This window comes from Arachis duranensis, chromosome 6 (genome assembly GCF_000817695.3).
Source record: "Arachis duranensis cultivar V14167 chromosome 6, aradu.V14167.gnm2.J7QH, whole genome shotgun sequence".
NCBI lineage: Eukaryota > Viridiplantae > Streptophyta > Magnoliopsida > Fabales > Fabaceae > Arachis > Arachis duranensis.
Window position 1 is genome coordinate 12,305,444 of NC_029777.3, and position 20,584 is coordinate 12,326,027.

General features: G+C 35.2%; 5 protein-coding genes and 1 non-coding gene across 9 annotated transcripts in view; 3 read left to right on the top strand and 3 right to left on the bottom strand.

Moving 5' to 3' along the window:
* LOC107492888 (uncharacterized) overlaps positions 1-709 on the top strand; it is a 3,158-nt gene extending 2,449 nt beyond the window's left edge. Inside the window, exons 5-7 of one of the 3 annotated variants that reach the window (XM_052262754.1) lie at positions 51-105; positions 219-310; positions 407-709. In XM_052262754.1, the coding sequence (XP_052118714.1) occupies positions 51-105; positions 219-293 (130 nt within the window). In that variant the 3' untranslated portion in view covers positions 294-310; positions 407-709. The remainder of the gene's footprint in view (positions 1-50; positions 106-218; positions 311-406) is intronic. The other 2 variants (XM_052262755.1, XM_016113947.3) reach the window with 2 other exon arrangements.
* A 959-nt stretch (positions 710-1,668) lies between these two features.
* On the top strand, positions 1,669-4,110 carry LOC107492889 (nudix hydrolase 23, chloroplastic). 2 transcript variants are annotated; one of them, XM_016113949.3, is made up of 7 exons: positions 1,673-2,018; positions 2,287-2,363; positions 2,545-2,680; positions 2,781-2,921; positions 3,033-3,091; positions 3,482-3,546; positions 3,748-4,110. In XM_016113949.3, the coding sequence occupies exons 1-6, from the start codon at positions 1,965-1,967 to the stop codon at positions 3,540-3,542; spliced, it is 528 nt and encodes a 175-aa protein (XP_015969435.1). In that variant the 5' UTR covers positions 1,673-1,964; the 3' UTR covers positions 3,543-3,546; positions 3,748-4,110. The 2 variants fall into 2 exon arrangements, with proteins under 2 accessions (XP_015969436.1, XP_015969435.1); XM_016113950.3 differs by lacking the exon at positions 3,748-4,110 and having other exon boundaries at positions 1,669-2,018; positions 3,397-3,503.
* Positions 4,111-4,313: 203 nt separating this feature from the next.
* On the top strand, positions 4,314-8,085 carry LOC107492887 (metal tolerance protein C2). The gene is made up of 10 exons (XM_016113946.3): positions 4,314-5,323; positions 5,421-5,529; positions 6,143-6,182; positions 6,415-6,491; positions 6,590-6,678; positions 6,806-6,875; positions 6,980-7,018; positions 7,151-7,301; positions 7,544-7,633; positions 7,722-8,085. The coding sequence occupies exons 1-10, from the start codon at positions 4,948-4,950 to the stop codon at positions 7,821-7,823; spliced, it is 1,143 nt and encodes a 380-aa protein (XP_015969432.1). The 5' UTR covers positions 4,314-4,947; the 3' UTR covers positions 7,824-8,085.
* On the bottom strand, positions 4,367-4,456 carry LOC127739976 (small nucleolar RNA Z161/Z228). The gene has a single exon (XR_008000717.1). It is a non-coding gene; the product is annotated as a small nucleolar RNA Z161/Z228 (small nucleolar RNA).
* A 119-nt stretch (positions 8,086-8,204) lies between the features above and the next one.
* Positions 8,205-10,026, bottom strand: LOC107492886 (uncharacterized). Its single transcript, XM_052262812.1, has one exon. The coding sequence runs from the start codon at positions 9,972-9,974 to the stop codon at positions 8,241-8,243; it is 1,734 nt and encodes a 577-aa protein (XP_052118772.1). The 5' UTR covers positions 9,975-10,026; the 3' UTR covers positions 8,205-8,240.
* Positions 10,027-18,164: 8,138 nt separating this feature from the next.
* On the bottom strand, positions 18,165-20,218 carry LOC107492885 (uncharacterized). The gene is made up of 5 exons (XM_016113944.3): positions 20,082-20,218; positions 19,565-19,921; positions 19,229-19,311; positions 18,990-19,051; positions 18,165-18,912 (listed from the first exon to the last, which is right to left on the bottom strand). Exons 2-5 carry the CDS (start codon positions 19,802-19,804, stop codon positions 18,338-18,340), a joined length of 960 nt encoding a protein of 319 aa, XP_015969430.1. The 5' UTR covers positions 19,805-19,921; positions 20,082-20,218; the 3' UTR covers positions 18,165-18,337.
* Between the last annotated feature and the right edge of the window lie 366 nt (positions 20,219-20,584).

The following is a 20,584-nucleotide window of genomic DNA, read 5'->3' on the forward strand; positions in this document are numbered from 1 at the left end:
TGGTTTTTTTTTTTTTTTTTTACTTATGATATTACCATTTTGGTCGTCAGGTATCGCGTCTGTGCTCTAAAGTGGCATCCAGATCGTCATCAAGGCTCTTCCAAGGTGTTGCCAAGCTCTAACAACTGATTATATTCCCCACTCCTTCGTTGTTCTTTTCCTTACTCCAGATTTTCTATCAAATTTTATGATCTATTTTACATTCTGTATATTGGTAGGGTATAGCAGAGGAGAAATTCAAGCTCTGCAGTGCAGCTTATCAGTCTTTATGTGATAAGCTGGCCTTGGATTAAGGATGCTCCTCATGTATGTATTTCCTTTTCTAGAATTTTCCATTCTCTCTGTTCACCTCATGTAACATTTGTTTTCTCTTGATAAATTTCTTGTATTTTCAAATGTTTGGCAGAGAAGCTTAAATCCCTAGGACTTGAGTGGTCAACAGTGAGGCCTTTCTCCAAGAGAGCTGGTGTATGTTTGACCATGCTAATTTAACACAAGGAGCTTCCTTTCACTGTATTTCTAGTTTGTTGATTAATTTTATTAGATAATAGTGGAAATAATGTGTATACTATTTTTACAATTACAAATGTATCATTAATAATATTAACATTTTTTTTTCTCGGATGTATTTAAGTTATATTTGTTGTACTGCATTAAGCAGCATATTATTCTCAAAATCTCCTAATGGTTACATCCCTTTGTTGATCGATATGCTTTCTTCGTTTAAGAAGGGGACATCCAATTGTGGCTTGGAGCAAAAGCGAATATTCTTATATTAACAATTTAATGTGTTCTCCTCTGTCTTTCGCTTAATATTTTTGTGGGGAGAAAGAAAAAATAATTTAAAGAAAGTCAAATCCTACAAAAGGAGGGAGGGATTATGGTTGAAAGAGAAACTTCTAAAAACTTTTTTTTTGGTTTAATTGATAACCACATCTGAATATTCAGGCTTATTTTTTTATTTTTATTTTTATTTTATTTTATTTTTGGTTTATCCAAACGGTATCTCCCAATCCGACAGGTTAAGGACTAATCCGTCGTGGATCTGAACTCTATTTAAGGGTCTGCCGTTGGCTAATGAGTTGCTGCATGCACAAAGCGGGTTTCGAACTCTCGACACTTACCACTTGATTGATCCGATAACAAATTCATTGATTGGGAACTAACTTGAGTTGGTCGAGTAACTAATTTATTCGCCGGTTTAACTAGTTGTTAGAATTCAAATCTTATGCAACTAACTATTCCTTCAACCAACCGTTGGTTTGGGGGATATGGTTATATTGTTAACCCTTCATTAAAATTAAATAATTAGAAAATTTATCCGAAATTTGGGATTGGCGTGAGTGTAGCAGATGAGAAATGAAGCATGAAGTAGTAGCAGGAGAAGAGGAACATTGAATGGTGTGGGTTCCAAAATAGAACCTTTGATCCTTTGAGAGAAGCACAAGAATGCTGAAAGCTATTCAGATACGTGGGTGTGTTACCCTCCGTTGTTGGAGCCTCAAACAACCCCTTTCCTTCATTTCTATTTCATCTTCTTTCAATTCCAAACCCTTTTCCTCATTCTCCCCAATCCCATACCCTTCCATCGATTCTTCCACGCCCCGACCTCGCAGGCTTCGATTCACTCCCTTTCACGCTTCATTTTTTTTTTTTTTACCCTTTCCTAATGCTAAAGATTCTGTCAATTTAAATTTCAAAGATTGGATCTTTTGAGAGAATTGGGATGAGGGGTTGATAGGTGCAGAGCTGATTTCATTTTATAATATTCCATATTCGCATTTGTACAAGATATGTTGTTGCAACTAGTCACAAGTATTAAGATCTTATGCGAGAGCATGTATCTACATAGTTCATAATTGATTTAGCTTTGTCGCATAACAACTTAGGGTGTTCGAAACATCAAGTTCTGTCAGTGGTGTGGTGGTCCAACAAAGCATGATATACCTGATGGAGAAGAAAAAATGAGAGCCATTTGTACACTTTGTGGGAAGATTGCTTATCAGAATCCAAAAATGGTACCTACCTGAATTAGCTTATCAGCTTCCTTTTTATGTCACTTACTATAAGCTTTAGGATTTATTTTGGAGGTGATGTGATGTGTTGATGGAGGTTAAGATATATACATATAGCATGCCTTATTGCTTTAATGAATTCTCTGACTTATGTCCAGAAAAGAATTATTTAATACACACAGGCACATATTCCATTCATTGAGTTCATAAAAAAAGCAAAACACTAATTACTTGCTTATGAATGTGACATAATTTTTGGCTGGCGAAGTAGGTAGTCGGTTGCCTCATCGATCATGATAACAAGGTCCTTCTTTGCAAGAGGAATATTCAACCATCTCATGGCCTTTGGTAGGAATGGAATTTTTGAACAATCTATTTACATTGATTCTGATCATATTCATATTACATGATTTTCCCCAGAACCATGTATGTATGTTAAAGATGCTAATGCATTCACTGTAAGCATGAAGCTTTTTCCTTATCTCATAGGAGCTATGTTAATTCAATTCCATATTTTGGTGTCAATAAGGACGCTTCCTGCTGGTTATTTGGAAATTGGAGAATCAGCTGTGGAAGGTGCTATAAGGGAAACGAGGGAAGAAGCAAATGCTGATGTGGAAGTCATTTCTCCGTTTGCTCAATTGGATATTCCTTTAATCGGTCAAGTGAGACAGAAGCTTTGATTTATCTCCTTATTTATTTATTTATGGATATTCACTTTTCTAGTTTAAGAATTTGATAATGATTATGGCATGTTTGAGGCAGACTTATATGATATTCTTAGCAAAACTGAAGACACCCCACTTTTCACCGGGTCCAGAATCATCAGAATGCCAACTATTTCCGGTTGATGAAATACCTATCGATTCTCTATCCTTTTCATCAATGGTGGTTACCTTAAGTTTGGTATGATTCACATATATCTAAACTTGGCCTGCTTTTACTTTCATTTTTTATTCTTTGGTCTTTGCACACTCATACTGTGCATCTCATGTTGTTTGTGGGTCGTGGCTGCAGTATGTTGAGGATGTTAAGGCTGGAAAACCTAAATTCCATTATGGCATCATCAACAAAAGGTATTTTCTTCCTAAATACACTATGTTTCCTTCAGAATCTTATGCATCGTTTATTTGAGAGAAAAAAGAATATTATTTTAGAAAGCAATGATTCATTTGAACAAAGTTATGTTGGCCTTCTTAAAGTACATGGATCTCAACTAGTTGTTTGGATTGGGTTGTCTCATGATTAGCAAAATTGCACAAAATGAACTAGAGTTTGCGCTTTGCATCGTCATATTTTTTGCAGACACGTGAAATCAGTGAGTTTTCTTTTGAAGATGATCTAGTATACTTGTAACTACTGCTCTTTACTTGTTTGGTAGTACAAGGCTTGTGTAAACTGTTTGATGGAATATTTCTGAAATTCTTGATCATGCTGCTTGATTTCAATCCGATGGTTGTTATTAGGCCCGGTACGAGTCCTTCAGATATTCATGCCTATACATTGGATCATCATATGCACTTGTGAGAAGGTAAATTCCCTATGGCATTTCATGTAAACCCTGTATACCATCATATGCATTTTCAGACATTTTGTTACGTATTTTAATTGTTGTCAATAATTAACTCCTAAACACCCAACTAGCATTACATCATTCTTACAAATCTTTCATCATGACTCAGTGATGATACATGGACAATCTTGCTTTAATCAATCATTTTGTTTGTTGCAGTACATTCTGGATATCTGAAGATTGCAAGTTGAAAAATCTGTCTAGTTCAGTACGCCTGCAGTGTTCTTTGTCTCTTGCAGTGGCCCAATACTTTTGTTTTTGTTATGTCAGACAGCACAGAATTTACCCAAATTACTCTCTTAACCCCAACATTGTTATGATGAGCTGCTGTTTCAACGTAAGGAAGAAATGTTGCAGTCCATGATCACTCTTAACTTCCTCAAGGGATGTTCTCAAAATGTGTAGTTGCAATCATGCTCACCCTTAACTAGTACTTTAGAACAAAGATTGACAACTATTGTATCTCTATTGGAATTGTAAACACACATGTTCATTTAGATAAATCAAATTCTTTTCGAAGAATTTCTCTGTACAAAGAAGCCAATTCTTGAAACTGCATTCTTTAGCCTGCATGATGCAATAAGCAGATAATATAATTATGGCTTAATCTTTTTTCTAAAGAGAATCTCTCTATAGGCTAGTAACTTAGTTAGGTATGAGAGGCTGGTATGGTAAGTTGACCTTAAACTGAAATAAACTTCCTACATCAATTGGCATCTTCAAAGGCCAAAAATGAACTCTTCTTAAAGCATACATCATAATAACTAATAAGATTGAAAACCATCAGAACCATTGGATTATATACATCAAAGTGAAACCTCAGACGACCGTCGTGAGATAATATAAATCCAAATTCATCATTTGGTTTTCGACCAAATTAGAAACAGAAGTAACAAAACCAGAAAAGGAAAATTTAGGAGATGGACAAGGCCAATTAGATGCCAGATTAAGAAACCACAGCATAGGAAAAAAGCTACACAAGCCAATTTTTATATTAAGAGTAGAATAAACTTGCAAATCGATCCCACCGGTGTGGGGCTTTTGCGCACCTCATCGAAAATCTGAAAAATAAATAAAACATAAATAGAAAAAAGAAAATTTCTTTAGTTTACTTTGACTTGTGCTTCAATTCATCTATGATGTTCAGTTCCAGCAAAAACGAAAAAGAAAAAAAATAAACTCTCCCTAATCCCAATCACAAAGAAACCCGTTTTTCCAAACACGCCTCCCCCCAAAAATCGAAAGCCTCTACCTTTGTTCGTTACCAGATGAAACAACCCAGCTGATTCAGAATCAGTATCTTTTCCTCCAAACTCCGAAGTTCGGATCTTTATCCGGTTTCGTTTCTGGGACCCGAAGATGGAAGCTCGAGACTCACCACGGAGCTCCATGAACGGCGATTTCGGGTTCGGTACCGGCAGCGATCGAAGGTTCGCGTTTTCGCGGCAAACTTCGTTCCAACAGCAGCAGCAGCCTCATACGCCGATTGCCGTCGATTCGGGGAGACCTTTTTTGTCCCGAACTGATTCCAGCATAGACATTCCCAACCCGGTGCACCGTTACGACAAGCTCACTGGGTCCACGGAAAGATCGTCTTTTCCTTCCTTCGTTTTTGGTGTGTTTAGGAACATTAGGTCTGGTCATAGGTACATGAAGAGACTCTTTTTGATGATTTCTTTGAATGTGGCCTACTCTACTGTTGAGTTGCTCTTTGGCCTCTTCACTGGCCGTGTTGGTAAGATTCTATGTGAGTTTTTGTGAGATTTTATGATATATGATTTTATGCAGAGCTTAATTTTGTTAAAGTTGTTTTTTTTTTTTTTTTTTTTCAGGTTTGGTGTCTGATGCGTTTCATTTGACTTTTGGATGTGGTCTTTTGACATTTTCTCTATTTGTTATGGCTGCATCAAGGAACAAACCTGATCGAGAATATACTTATGGGTAAATACATCCTTCATTATGTAGAGTGTGAGTATTTTCGTGTGTAAACTGTGAAGTATGTTCTTCACATTGGTAAAGAGCAAAAGGAAAAATAGAAAAACTCTTGGTAGTATCAAACATTCACTTTGTAGAATTAGTAAGGTATGTTTGAATTTGTATGACAAAGTTGTGCATTGTGAAACATTTGTGTGATGTGTTTATCTTTTCATGAACATAGTTATTCTTAATTTTATACCATGAGCTAGTTCTCATACAATGTTAGAGTTGGAGTTTTAAACTATTTTTGGACAACAAAGAGATGGATTTGTTGAAGATGGCTGTGGTTATACTGACATCTGTTGGACTTTGAAGTTTTTCATGGCCATGTGTCTAGGTGTGCCTGTAATGCATCTCATGCACTATTAAAAGTTTATCCCATGTGTCTTCTTGTCTGTGCTTGCATCATGCAAGATTATGTATTTGTCCAACAGTTAATTAATGGTGGATTCACTCATAACTGGAACTTTGTCTGTGTGTTACACATTATTTGAACTCTTATTTACTTTCTTGGTTAATAATTTCAAATTTCAAATACCTAATTATGAGCTTAACTAATGTGGTGCATTCATTTCAGATATAAAAGGCTAGAAGTTTTGTCTGCATTCACCAATGCCGTAAGTATTCCCCATTTCCATTACCACTGTCTTATGCAGTTGTTTCCTTTGCATTATAGTTAATTGGTTGCCTGATGCTATTATTAATTTACAGAATGATGCTCATGTAACAAAAGTGATGACCATTAACCCTCACTAATATAAGATGCTAGATAGTTTTGCATGGTAAAAGGAAATATTGTCGTATGCACTAACATATTCAATTTTCATTTTCTGCTGCTTGTGTAGACAGCTGTTTCTTTTGTTTATGTCATTCTCCCTAGCAGTTGAAGCACTCCATGCATTCATACAAGATGAATCAGAGCACAAGTAAGTCACACTGCTTGCCTGTTTCTCTCTATCTGGGGACGCTTTTTTTTATTTTTTTTCTCCCTGACGATTTTATGCTGACCATGTTTTGTTTGCAGGCATTACTTAATTGTTTCTGCGGTTACCAATTTAATTGTGAATCTTATCGGTGTGTGGTTCTTTCGGAACTATGCTCGGATTAATCTTGGTTAGTATTTCCTTGAATGTTTAACATTTTCTTGATGTAACCTTTCATTATTTTGTATGGATGTTCATGCATGGATTCCTTTTGAACCTTGAATCTTTATCTGATTCTTCTCGAATCCGTCTTCCAGCTTACAGAAATGCTGAAGATATGAATAACCATTCAGTTTGCCTACATGTTCTTGCAGATTCCATTCGCAGGTAGATATTCTTGCATGTGAAATATAGCAACACAAAATTGTTAATGCTTTTCCTTTCCTCTTTATAAATTCAAATCAAGCTTATATACTTCAATGGTTTCTCAGTGCAGGTCTGATATTGGCATCATGGTTATTGTCAATTGGGTAAGTACTGTTTCGTTTTATGTTACTACAATCTTGAGAGGATGGAATGAAAATAAGCATTACGAGCTTGAGATTTTCCTAATCATAGTACTTGAGATCCTGTAATTTTACTTGTTTTTGTCTCCTTCACAGGGTTCAGAATGCAGAAGTCTTGTGTTTGGGACTTGTTGCTGCTGCTGTGTTTACTATTGTTCTTCCACTCTTTAGGGCAACTGGCGGTGTCTTGCTACAAATGGCATCTCCCAGCATTCCAAAAACTGCTTTGAGCAAATGCTTGAGACAGGTTATTACTTTACTTGCGATAAATGTGCTTTGCCCAATGCTCCCATCTGACTCGGGCATATGCATATCCCACATGTTTGTACTTAAAACTTCGCAAAGTTATTGTTCTAATCAGCTATAAGGATGTTTGTGTTTTGGTGTTTGGTTGAAATTTGCTCGCTTCAGTCTTGTGTTAGCTTCTCCTTTCGACATGTTGCCTCACGAGTCAATGTTTCGCTTCTAAGAATACTTTATTTTGGTTAGATTACTGCTCAGGAAGATGTTCTGGAAGTCTCCCAGGCGCGTTTTTGGGAATTGGTGCCAGGTCATGTTGTTGGTTCATTGTCAATTCAGGTAATTCATTCGTTGTTCTCTAATGTGTTTTCTTGACAGGATAACTAACTAAATATAGATGCTGAGTTTTAGTGGATGATGGTGACAGGTGAAGAAAGGGATTGATGATCGGCCAATCCTCGAATTTGTGCATGGTCTATACCATGATTTGGGTGTGCAGGACCTCACCGTGCAGACTGATCATACTTGACACTTCTTGTTTTCTTGTCTTAAAGTTTTACTTTGCTAATGGTTTATTGCTGAGGATACAACACATCAAAGTTCATTTTTTGTTTATTGGGGAAGGGATGCAAGTATGGTTTTATTAGGGAATAGTTTATAGTTGATAGTTGATTTTTAGCAGTATTTTATTCCCTGCCAAAGCTAAACAGAAATATATGGATGCAAATTGCAAAATTTTTAGTAATGGTTAACAATGGAAAAAGTAATTGGTGGAACTCATTTAATAACACTCATTTCTAACAATGTGTACATGAAAAAATAAAGAACAAGGTATTTATCATTATAAATAAAGAATTTATGTATATAGTGTAATCACACATTATCATTATACACAGAATACTATAGGATAGGAATAAAAGCTAAATCATCTGAAATTATTAGGCTCTCATTTATCAGTTACATTGGGAGTGGCAGCCAACACATTTGCTGCAAATTTATGCCTCATCGTTCTAGACAGTGTCAAGTACTGTGAACTCTTCTTAAGCTGCTCCCAGAAACATTGCCCCTCTCTGTGGAAGTAGCATTTGCATTGCTCACATTCAAGTGTCCAACCTTTGCAGCCATCACCACAAGCTTCACATGGAGGAGGAGGGTGCTTCCCAGTTTCTTCAACCAATGCAAGAGGGTGGGAGTGTGCATCGTATTGGAAAGTGCCTCCAAATTTGACACTACTACAAGACTTGTCAACTACACAAGAAGGATGAGCACCAAAATCACATTCTTCACAATAGTACAACCATTTCTTTGGAGATATTATCTCTCTGCAAATGCCACAGTTATTGCATTCCATCAATTTACCTTGACCATTGTAGATTAGACTCAGAACATGTTTGTCACACTTGTTCCAAATCTTAGAGGGTAGATTAGCACACCCACAATCAATGGCAAAATCATCACAAACATCACATACAAGCACATATTTTGATGGAGAGTGACAACATTTGCATTCCCTTGCAATGTTTGTCTTCTCTACGGAAAGAGGATGCTTGTGGCTTTCATGCTTAACTTTGTCCTCAAGGGTGCCACAACGAACATCAAGGTCGAACTGACACTCGTCGCAGCGATACACGAAGCCATTGCTCAATGATTTGCAGCTATCACACCTATAAATGCCATCATAAGAAGGTGCCTTAGAATGAAGAGTCAAAGGATGAGGATGAAACCGGTGCTGCTTCGTTCTAGGCAACTCAGCACAACTCTTATGAAGAAGGAAACCACAATTCTCTGAACAAGAATACAATGGTGGTGCAGCGATGGCTTGTACACACCCATCACAGAGTTTATCAGCAAATTCCAAACTCAGTTCCTCTATCAATGTTAACAAATGGTTATGTCCGAAATCAACATTGGATTCTTTGTCCTTATCAAGAGCAAGCGTTTCATCTTCATGATCCTTTTCTTCTTCAGTATCAGACTCAAAATCCTCTTCTTGTTTTGCTGGACACTTCAAATGCATTGGAAATCTGCAATCTGAACAATAATAACCTGCAAATCCTGAACTCATTGTTCCATGACATACACCACAAGTTATGTCATCCCTGAATCCGTAAACACGATTAAGCGAATAGGTGAGCTGCAAAGGATGATGATGGAAGTGTTTTATGATGGTATGAGGCAATTCAGCACAGCTGCAATGAACCCAAATCTGGCAAGCAGTGCAAAAGGAGGCCGAGCCCTCGCCAGCTTCGCCTCCACAAGCATAACAAACAAATGGCTGCAAACTATTCAAGGAAATGAAGGCATGAACATGGCCATCATCAGGGTGCCATGTAGAAGCACATGATATGTCAAGATCATAGGTGCAAAGAGAGCAATGGTAGACAAATCCATTGTTGAAGGTTCCTCTGCATGCATCACAAAAGTACCCTGCATCATAAGGTGGAGTTGAAAGGAGTGTGAGAGGGTGTTGAGGGTGCAAGGGATGCTTCAATTTGAGTGGAAGTTCTATGCATGATTTGTGAAGAATGTAGTTGCATTCTTTACAAGAATAGGAAGGACCTGAAATCTGTTCCTCACAGGCTGAGCAAGAAACTAGTTTCATCCCATCATCTTCATTCTTGTGATCCTCTTTCAATAGCAATGGGTGGACATGGCTGAAATGCTCAATCTTTTGATCCATGTTTGTTTGATAGTTTCAATAGCAAAATGCACAAGTTTGGAATTCTTTGAACTGTGGGAGACAAGGGATATAAATAAGAGTAGTGTTTTTATTTTTGGTCAGTTTCCAAATTCGATTCTTGAGTATTTGGTTACTGTTAATTAGGCATCAAGTTTACTTCACGTGAAGAAAGACATCAAAGAAGGAATTGATGTGGTATGCTTATTATTCTTTGTTTATCCAATGCAGAATAGGATTTACTTTTCTACAAAAGGAAGGGAAAGTTCTTCTCTTTTGGCAACCTTTTAAGATACTCAATTAAATAGAATATGGATTAGATATAATATCTCACATTATATATATTTTATAACTTAAGTCTTTTCCTAAAAATACGGTTATGACCAGAACTTGCACCCAATGCTAAGCACCCATTTAATTTCTCTACTCTCTGGTCATATAAAAAAACCCGTTATTATTATTCTTCAGAATATTAATTATATATGTGATTATTTATGCAGAAAACAATCAAAACATCCATAAAATTTTCGTTTACCATCTTATTCTTCATATTAATAGTCTTTTGTGTAGCATGTTGAAATTAGTAAGCAATATGTTGTTTTCTAATGTTTAAAAAAGAAGGCCAGGTCAAATGCAAAATTCCATTGCCGTCTGGTGAATAGCAGCAAAAGATGCATGCATCGCATTTTGCCGGCTAAAATATGTGTGGATATTTAATTTGTTTGTATAGAACTAAACTAAACACAACCCTACCTGCTTTGTTCATCACGCAAATATTCATAATTCCTTCCCTTCCAATGTTTTCTTCAGAATCTCCGAATATATACCAAGTATCAACCACGTGCCCCCAACAAATTAAACACCAAGAATAATTTTAGGTATATATATTACCTCCATTTTATAATAATGATACTAAACATATACAAGTTGTTGTGTTTGACATATCCAAAGAGCATCATGTGATGCATGATGATGAAGAGATGAGACAAATGAAAGGGTAACAGCTAGCTTCCAATTTGAACTATGAATCATTCCACCAAAGAAAATTATAACATATAAACACACATACAATACAATTTGAATTAAGTGAGCAAGAAATGGGATCAATAATGCGTAAAGACCCAAGCGTTGTCCACTTTAGTCATCCACATCCATTGGAATTCACCACAGAATTAAACAATAATAACAATGTAACATGCTTTGGGTGCAAGCTAAGTTTCATGAATGCTGAATCCTACTACCATTGCAAACCCTGCAACTTCTCACTCCACTATGCATGCTTCAAGATGCCACTCATAACAAACCATCCATCCCATTCCAAACACGATCTAGTCCTCATCGTCATACCATCCGCACCGGCCACCAGAGCAACCCTAAGATGCGCCGCGTGTGGCCACCACGTCACCGGATTCACCTACCACTGCGCCGAATGCAGCAGCGTATTCTTCCACGCCTTCTGCCTGGCGCTGCCGCTGTCCGTGGCCATCTCGCCGCACCCTCACAGAATGGAGCTCGAATTCATGCCTCCCTATGACTTCTTCTGTGACTTGTGCACCAAATCAACCTACAACATTGGTTGGCTCTACAGATGCAGGATGTGCGAGTTCGACTCCCACATCGCCTGCGCTGTTCAGAACATCGAACCGCAGTCGGTTGAGCATCCTTCTTTCACTCAGGCCAACGCTTTGATGACGCAGTTCACCGCCCACCACGGCGGCGGCATGGTGTATGAGATCATGCGTTTGGTTACCACGCAGATCCAACAAGGAAAAGTTATTGGCAGTCCAAGTCCATCACGAGGTCGTGATTTCAGAGCGTATTTGGAAGAAAGAACACCGTTGAGAGATAAATCCACGCCGAGTCGCCAATTCAGCGAGGCATATTTTTCGATAGATTTGAACGCGAAGAAAGACGGTGATGATCAGAAAAGTAATAAGAATAATCTAAGCGTTGTTGCAGAGAGGAGCGAAGGGGATAAGAGTGTTAAGTTGAACTCAGCAGTTTTTGAAGAACTCGGTGAAGCAAATCATAAAGTGATGATGGTAACGAATCAAAACTCTAAGCAAAGATTATTATTGCCCACTCCTAAAACCAATAATAAACCTTCACACTCGGTATGTATATTTTAAGGACCCTTTAATTAATAATTAAACATGATGTACATATAATTAATGGTGTGTGTTTAAACTCTTTGCAGGGAAGAGATAGCGGCTCATCTGGTTGGAAGAAGTTCCTGTCATGTTGCCTTTAATAATTATTAATTAGCACAGCCATGTGGATATATATACATATATACAGTAAGGTTTTTGAAGCACATACATATAAAATGAAAATAATTGCACACTTCACTATGTTCATAATATATCAAGGTTATTATTATTATTATTAATATAGCTGCTGTAAACCCTTATTGTATATCAGTAGCAATATAGTGAATTTAATTACGGCTCTTAATTCTAGTGTGAACTCAAATTTAATGAACGCAAGTTTGAAAACTCTGGCTACAGAAACAAAGGACATTAAATTCTAGCGGTGATGATAAGGTTAGGTTAATGGGATTCTAATTTTGTACGAGACATTAATCCCTTTTATTTGGTCTGATAGTACTTGAAGGAGGTAGTAGTGTAGTGCCCTACCCCCCTATAAATAGGGGCCAAGACAAAAGACTTTATTTTGTGAAATTGGAAGCAAGTTTTAGGGCAGGTGAAAATGGATTCACATATACAATAGTCCAAATTCGGTTGGATTGATCTGATAAAAACAGTAGTGGGTGTAATAACTAATAAGAGAGAATAGTACTACTTCTACTAGTGGAGGTTGAAACGGAGAATGAATGAATCAAACAAAGTGCAAAATGACAGTGCCCACCCGACCACACCAACACCACACCCCCTTGCCTTTTCTATTGTCCACTAATTACAACACATTACTCTTCCTTTGTTTTTCTGAGGACAAAACAGACAAGCACAAATTCCACTAACAAAATTACATTTTTCCTTTTAATTCCTCCAGAAATTAAAACTACTATCCTTTTATGAATTCATGTCCTATGTTAACTACTGGGTTGCCAATCTTTCATACTCTTGTTTTTGTATGATTTCTTACGGAATTATGTATAGTACAAGGGTAATGTACAACAATCATCACAGAAAAAAAAAAAGTCATAAAGAGGAGTGGAATAAAGTGTATACATAATATATAAAAAATAAAAATTAATACCAATAAAATTATATCATTCAATAAAACATTAAAATGTGTGTCAAAATTTTTATAGAGGAAGTAGACGAAATCGTACACACGAATAGATTCTTTTAAATATTCATAATCATCAATAATAAATTTGTGTCAAATGTTATAGGATTTTATTTTGCACCTTATTTGTTAGGTTTTTAACTTGCTAATCACGAACATAAAAGTTTTAACTCATCATAAATTTATAATATAAATGATTAAACTAATTTAATATTAGTGCGAGTTTGTAGATTTTTTTTGGGCCTTTTGAATATTTAAATAATAAACTTTATTCTCATAAGACAAATATATTTTTTTTTTCAAAGTTAAAAAATCCATAAATACTTGTGCATTATACATTTAATTAGAGGTAATTCAATTTCTTGATTAGAAGCTTACGCGTTTCAAAATACTTTGAAGCTAAGTGATGACAATATAGTTCTTTGTTTTATGTTGTTGAAGAATGACCTTGTAGGCTGTAGCTACTCATCATATAAGGTAAAAACACGTCAAGAGCAGATATGATGAAAGTTTTTTAACGAGTTAGTTGTTAGAATTTATAAATAATACCCAATAAAAATATAAAAAATAATAATTATAAAAAATAAAAAAATAAAAAAATAAGCATAAAAATATAAAAAAAATTAAAAATTTCAAGATTTGTATTAAAATGTGTAAAAATTGATAAGTGTTTGAATAAAAATTACAAAATATAAATAATGAAAAAAAAACAGAATTGAAATGAACGAAAGAAAAATAGAGTCTCTTAATATTTATATGGACTCTTAATTTATATTTCTGTACGTTAATGTAACTAGGAATTGTTAGAATGAGCAGGAACGAAATTAGACTAAATTTTAAGAAGGGCCAAAATTTAATTTCATAATATAAATGAGAGTAAAATAAATATTTTAAAGGAGCTAAATTAAAATTTATATATAATTTATAAAAGAAATTTGAATTTTGGGAGGAGCTCTCCCCTTTCTTTGTGAGAGGCTCCGCGCATCCGCGCCTCAGAATGAGTGAGTACGTAAATGTATGAAATCTTTCCTAATTTATTAAAACTAATTTTTAAAAAAAATAACTTAACTATATAACTTTAGACTAATAAGTAAATTTGCACTTTAAATAATTTTAAATCTCAAGTAAATTTAGATTTTAAATAGTCTATTAGCTGTTTTTAAGAGGAGTGTTAGGGAACTAGTAAGTTTTATAATTTATAATCATTAATTAGTTATTATTAATATTTTTAATGGTATGAAATTATATCTAATAGTATAAAATTGCTTACTTTTTTTTACTAGTTAAGTGCAGACTAAATTTTAATAAAACTGCTAGTCCTATAAACTTTCTAGTAGTCTTAAATCTTAAATAAATTTAAACACCAAATATAAGATAGATAACTTAGTTACTGAATCTAACTCATATAATCTTTAACTTTAACTGTTAAATTTTGTTGGACATTGACCATTTGAGTCAAATACAGGCACATAACAAAAGATCTCTTATTATTACAGTTGTACCGAAGAACTTGTGTATGAACTATGAAGCTGCTACCATAAGTACGGCTTTACTGTCAAGTATGGCTACCTTAGCTAAGAGGTCAAGCACAATCCGACACCATGCATTTTACAACAATGGCAATAAGTGATTTTTAATTAAAAATTAACTAATCCAGTTTCAACTACAATCCAAGAGTCATTAATTTATATTCTGCCTTTTCCATCTAGTTCAGTAAGCTACACACTCTAGCTAATTAATATTATTAGGTCCCATCTTCTATTCTTTGATGAACATTATTTGCTATTGACACGTACAATTCAAATGTGCTAATATGGCACTCTTAGCTGTTATATATAATTGCACTTAGTTACCAATTACATATGCATTCCTGGCTAGCTTCACATGCTTTCTTAATTTCTTATTATTATTGTTAGTATTCAGAATTTGTTGCGTTGTATATTGATTATAAACAATAGTAATCAATGATACTGTACTTTCTGCGCGCTCCCTCATGAACCTGATGATGATGATCATCATCACAAATACAAGATATAGAGAATAGAATAGGGATGATTGCAAATTCAGAGATAAGAACATAATTGCACAGCTATAGGTAGAATAGGTAGAGGGAGATTGGAATAGTAGTTTTATATCCTATAGGTTATTCCAATAATCAATATGCCCTATTGGAACCACAGATTGATGCTACTGTTTGAATAAACATGGAAATCATAATGGGGATCCATCAATTAATTCTTTTGCTTAAGGGACAGGGTCCATCCCTCCCATGGCCCATGGGCTACCTCTATTTCCATCAATTATCAAATGATTACTTATTTCCATCATTAACTTGCTACAAATTCAATTAATTAAAATTTAACACCCTATGTTATTGTATCTAAGGTAGAGGAAATTGAGATACCTCTAATTATACATCTGATTTCAAATTTTACAAATAGACTCAATTATTAATAAATTAAACTAACTTAAAACTTAATTTAACTAGACTCATTTCTGGTATTAGTACTACTAGGAAGAAGCAGCATATAAAATGGATGAGTTTGGTTTGGTATGGTGTGATTGGTGGGGCGGTGTGGGCACGTGGCATTGAATACATTATCTGGCCATTGCTTTGCTGTTTGATTGGGTCCCTGGGCCCCACATTTCTCAACTGACAAGTGGCCTTCCATAACAAACTTGTTTCCTCATTGCATGTGAATCTCCATTCATCAATAAAGCTACACGCAATATGCATGACCCTCCTCTCCCGTTTTTTTATCAATTTGGATCTCTACCAATTTCTTTTCTTCCTCTTTCTCCCCATTCCCTCTTCGTCTCAAATATGCCTCTCAACGCCAGCTCTTCCAATTTTCTTTCCAATAATGACAAAAATTACTTTTATTGGCTACTTAAGTCCTTGCTATTGTAACATTACATTTATAAACTTTTTACTAATAACTCTTGTACATTATTATTAATGCGGGTCAAGAATTTTATGAACTTTAATTTTAGCTTTGGAATATTAAGGTGACTAAAATTGACTTGTATGCATATATAGCTACTAATATATTGATATATTGATTTCTGGTATTCACTGATTTGTGTTTACTTAATCTACAAAGGTTGAGGCCTCTCAGAGGATATGATTCCTGTGGCTTTGTGTGGAGAATTCTTGGTATGGGGTCTCCATCTCCAACCGTCTCCATCCAAAAGAATCTCTGTCACATTTAATGCCTTCACCACCAAAAAAAATAAAGTAAATTTTATAATGTTTATAATTTGGTGTTTAATTTTTATTTAATTTATTTTTATGATAAATTTTATATATTTAATTTAATAATTATTTATTTTTATATTTTTAAAATTAAATATTAATTTTTAATTTTTTATAATAAATTAGACAAATACTTTTAGACACATTATGGATCACCATTGTAACCCAGTATTGTGGCCTTTTTACCAGCCTCTTCCTAAAAGATATATTATTACTCCACATTTGAGTTGTAATTCTTCTAAGGGTTCTAGTAGCAAAATGAAAGAATATATATAGTTTCAACTTTATGACTTATTGGACGCACTTTATTATCATAGAATAAAACCAACTATCTTATCATTTTTCAATAATAATATTATTGACTTTTCGGTGTAATTTTAGCCCATGGAAATATCATATGATATGTTTATTATTACCATGAAACAGGAATATATGTATATCATACACTCCGCGTTAATAAAGAGGTGTGTATAAAAAAATATATTACTTCAAGTCTTCAACAAAACAATAATATATTTACATACATATAGATACACATCAAATTAAGTGTCATGTATGTTTATACCAACAGTTTCCATGCCTGCTTCTTCTTATATTATATGGTCCTCCAAACCATGCATGCACAAGACAATAATATGCATATGCTTGGTTTAGCCCTAGAAGATTAATACTCATTTATACCTAGATTTTTTCCCCCACACTTCCTTAGTTTGTTCCAGACTACTGTAACAGATCACATGGTGTATATATATAGTTTCATGCAATTTTCTATAATAATAAAAGAAATGTATATATCTAGTGTTAAAAAAGAAAAAGGTTCAAATAATACACCTTACACAAATTTTTTGGATAGAAAATTTTGTAGGCTCTGCAATGACAAGGAAATTGCTACGATATTAGCGGGCATTGCCAGAGTACAAGGAGTCTATCTCAATTATTCAAGAATTGACCTGCCAAGAGATCACATCCTCAACTTTTTGGCACTGACAAGATATATTGATAATTAAAGCACGGATAATAATACTAGGTAATTAAAAGTATACTTATATTATGAATGGGGTCTACATTCCCATACTTTTCAATAATAAGTTAAGCAAGGGAATTGAACCTTTACCTTTATTGGATCCTTATATATTGTATCATGTCAATAATTATCGTTTATATGTTATGAATAAATAACAATACATATCGACGGAATCGATTGTTTTCTTTGACAAATCCAACATTCTGAGTTATCAATTTTGTCCAGAAGTACTTGCATGAAGAAAATAATATAAAGTATATGCACGCAGCATCAACAAATAAGAAAAGTATGTATATTTATAATAACAATATGGTACACTTTTGAGTCAATATGATGGCTTGTTGTTTTCGTGTTGACTATAACAGTTGCATTACTTTTATGTTCAAAAACAGGACTAGCTAGTAGTGGTATCTGAGAAATTGCCCACTCATAAACCATAATCATAAAGCTAACAATTTTTCCTAAGTTTCATACATTTATATCAAAGTAAAGCTGCTCTTCTATTTCTCAAAATGCAAATGCAAGGTTCTCTATGATATGTTCAAGTAGAAATAATATCATGTACATATTTTTATTATTGCATCAAATGTATGTAAAAATTAACGTAAAATACGTTTTATAATTCATTTAATAATAGAATAGATACATGAATTTTTTAAAGATGAAATAGTGTAAAGAGTGCATGAATGTAAAGACGATCCACAATCGAAACGGTGCAATTAATTCATGGGAATCACGTCAAAATTATTCATGAATTCATCAGCAACGAAGAACTTTTGAGTTGCACCAAGTATATGTAATAACATAATGGTTCGACATGAAATAACAATGAAGCTAAGTGTGCGCAATGGGTGTGTTAGTTGTTTGGCCCAGTAAGCTGTTTATGGATCGAGCTTTCACCATTCCAAGCTGCTTCATCTTCCTCTTGTTGCTACTACTACCACCCATTATCGTCTTCAAGCTGAGCTTATCAGAAGAAGAAGAAGATGAAGGATTATTATTATTATTACCATGATCATGAGGATGTTGTTGTTGTTGTTGTTGTTGTTGTTGCACCACCACCTTTGTTGTTGTAGAACGGTTTCGAACACTTGTCATGCTTCTGAGTCTTCCTTTGCCCAAGTGATGCTCACAGAGGGAGTAACCAACAAGAGTTTGTTGGCAACACCTCCAACCTCTTCCATTCACACGACTGCACCGTGATCCTTCCATTACTGCACTGCCCCTCCCCTTCTTCTTCTTCTTCCCTTTCACCTTCTCCTCTTCACTCTTGCTATTACTGCACTTGTTGTTCATCTTCGTCTTCATCCTCGCTTTCGTCTTCTTACCATCACTTATTCCCATGTTGTCAAAGCTCCCTCTTCGTTTCTTGAAAGGAATCGCTTTCTCTTCCTCACACCATCTCTCATCTGCATACAATACTAGGAAGAATCGGAGTCCAACCAAGTCAAAGGTATTATAATAGCACCATGGTTTTGTTTGTTACCTTGAAGGTTTAACGGTGGTGCTGGTGGCAGTGTTTGGGAAGAACCAAAGATGTTTCCTTTCCTACAATTACATCAAACTTGCTGAGACAAAAAAACAAAACCAACGTGCAATTTAATTATATTGCTCTACATATATGCTAAAAATCACTCTTTTTTTTTTTCGTGATGGTTAAAAATCAAAGATATGGGTCTCCATGTTTCCACCTACAAGATAGAGATTTTAATTTCTGTTTCTTACCTGGAATGATTACTTTTCTTGTCCTCCGAGTCTTCACCACTGTCTTCTCTTCTTCCATCATCATAATCATAATCATCCTCCACCTGCAGGATCAATTGATGATTGATGATAGGATCCACTCACATACATAAGGATATCTATGCCTTTTAAATTCCTCTTTTTTTAAAAAAAAAAAATCTTTTTTCCAAAAGGGGATTAAAGAGAAAAATAACAATTCGAATTTGACACCAACCACTTGCCAGTGCACTTGTAAAAGCCCACATCATGAAATTTCGGAAAAATAAATAAATAATAAATAATAAGAGGGGAAAAATAAATAAATTAGTTTTAACTAACCGAAGGGTCTTGCTTGATGTGCTGTCTGTGTGCCCCACTCTCACCGGAGGAATCATCCCAGCCGTTGATAGGCGCGACAGGTTGATCAGACGGTTGAGCACCATGATCGGAGCCACGTTGTCGGTGGTGGAGATTTGCGGTGGTGAGTTGCACCAGCCCTGGTGAGCGGTGGGGATCTGACGGAGGAGTGGGCGGAAAGTGGGAGGAAGATAAAAGCGCATGCCTTTTGCGGATCCTCATGAGGGTGCAAAAGAGCAGATAAAAGAGAGAGAAGGAAATGAAAACGCACACAAGCTTCACAAGATTCACCGCTATATCTTCCCCAAAAAGAGGCCTAAATACCCGATCTTTCAGCTTCTGTTTTCATACAAAACATAAAAATAATAACAGCGTGAAGTAGAAGAAGAGGAAAAGCAGGACGCGGAGGAAGAACATCCCATCTACACAAATATACAAAACACGAAGAAAAATGAAGTTTTTTTTTTTTTTAAATGAAAGGACACAGCCACACTCTCACTCTTATACTGCAGAAATAAAGGCACTGTGACTGTGCATCATGTGGCACCCTCCTCCATATATTTTGTGTTGTTCTTCCATTCCATGGCTTTGGATTTGGGGTTGGCTTATTCTTTCTCTCTCTCTCTAACTTTTATTTGTTGCACCATGGAAATAGAATTAGAAAGGAGGGGAGGGGGTTTGTATGGGTGAAAGACGGCACGTGTGGAAGAGGTGTGTCAAGCATGTGAGACTGCCATTCACTGGACCAGCCGGTACCCGGTTGTAGACAGAGAATGTAGAAAGGGACATTGTATTATATTGCTATTCTACTACACACTACCTCTCTAACTTTCTTCTTAATTCACTTTTATTTATTAAATATCTATTATAATAGTTATTATTTCTTCAAAAGAATAATGATTAGCCGTCATTAAAAATATAAGCGTTCCTTCCCACTAATTGGACCTGTACTCAGTTGCAATGTAGCATTTCTTATAGAAAACTCAAGTAAAAATGTTTAAA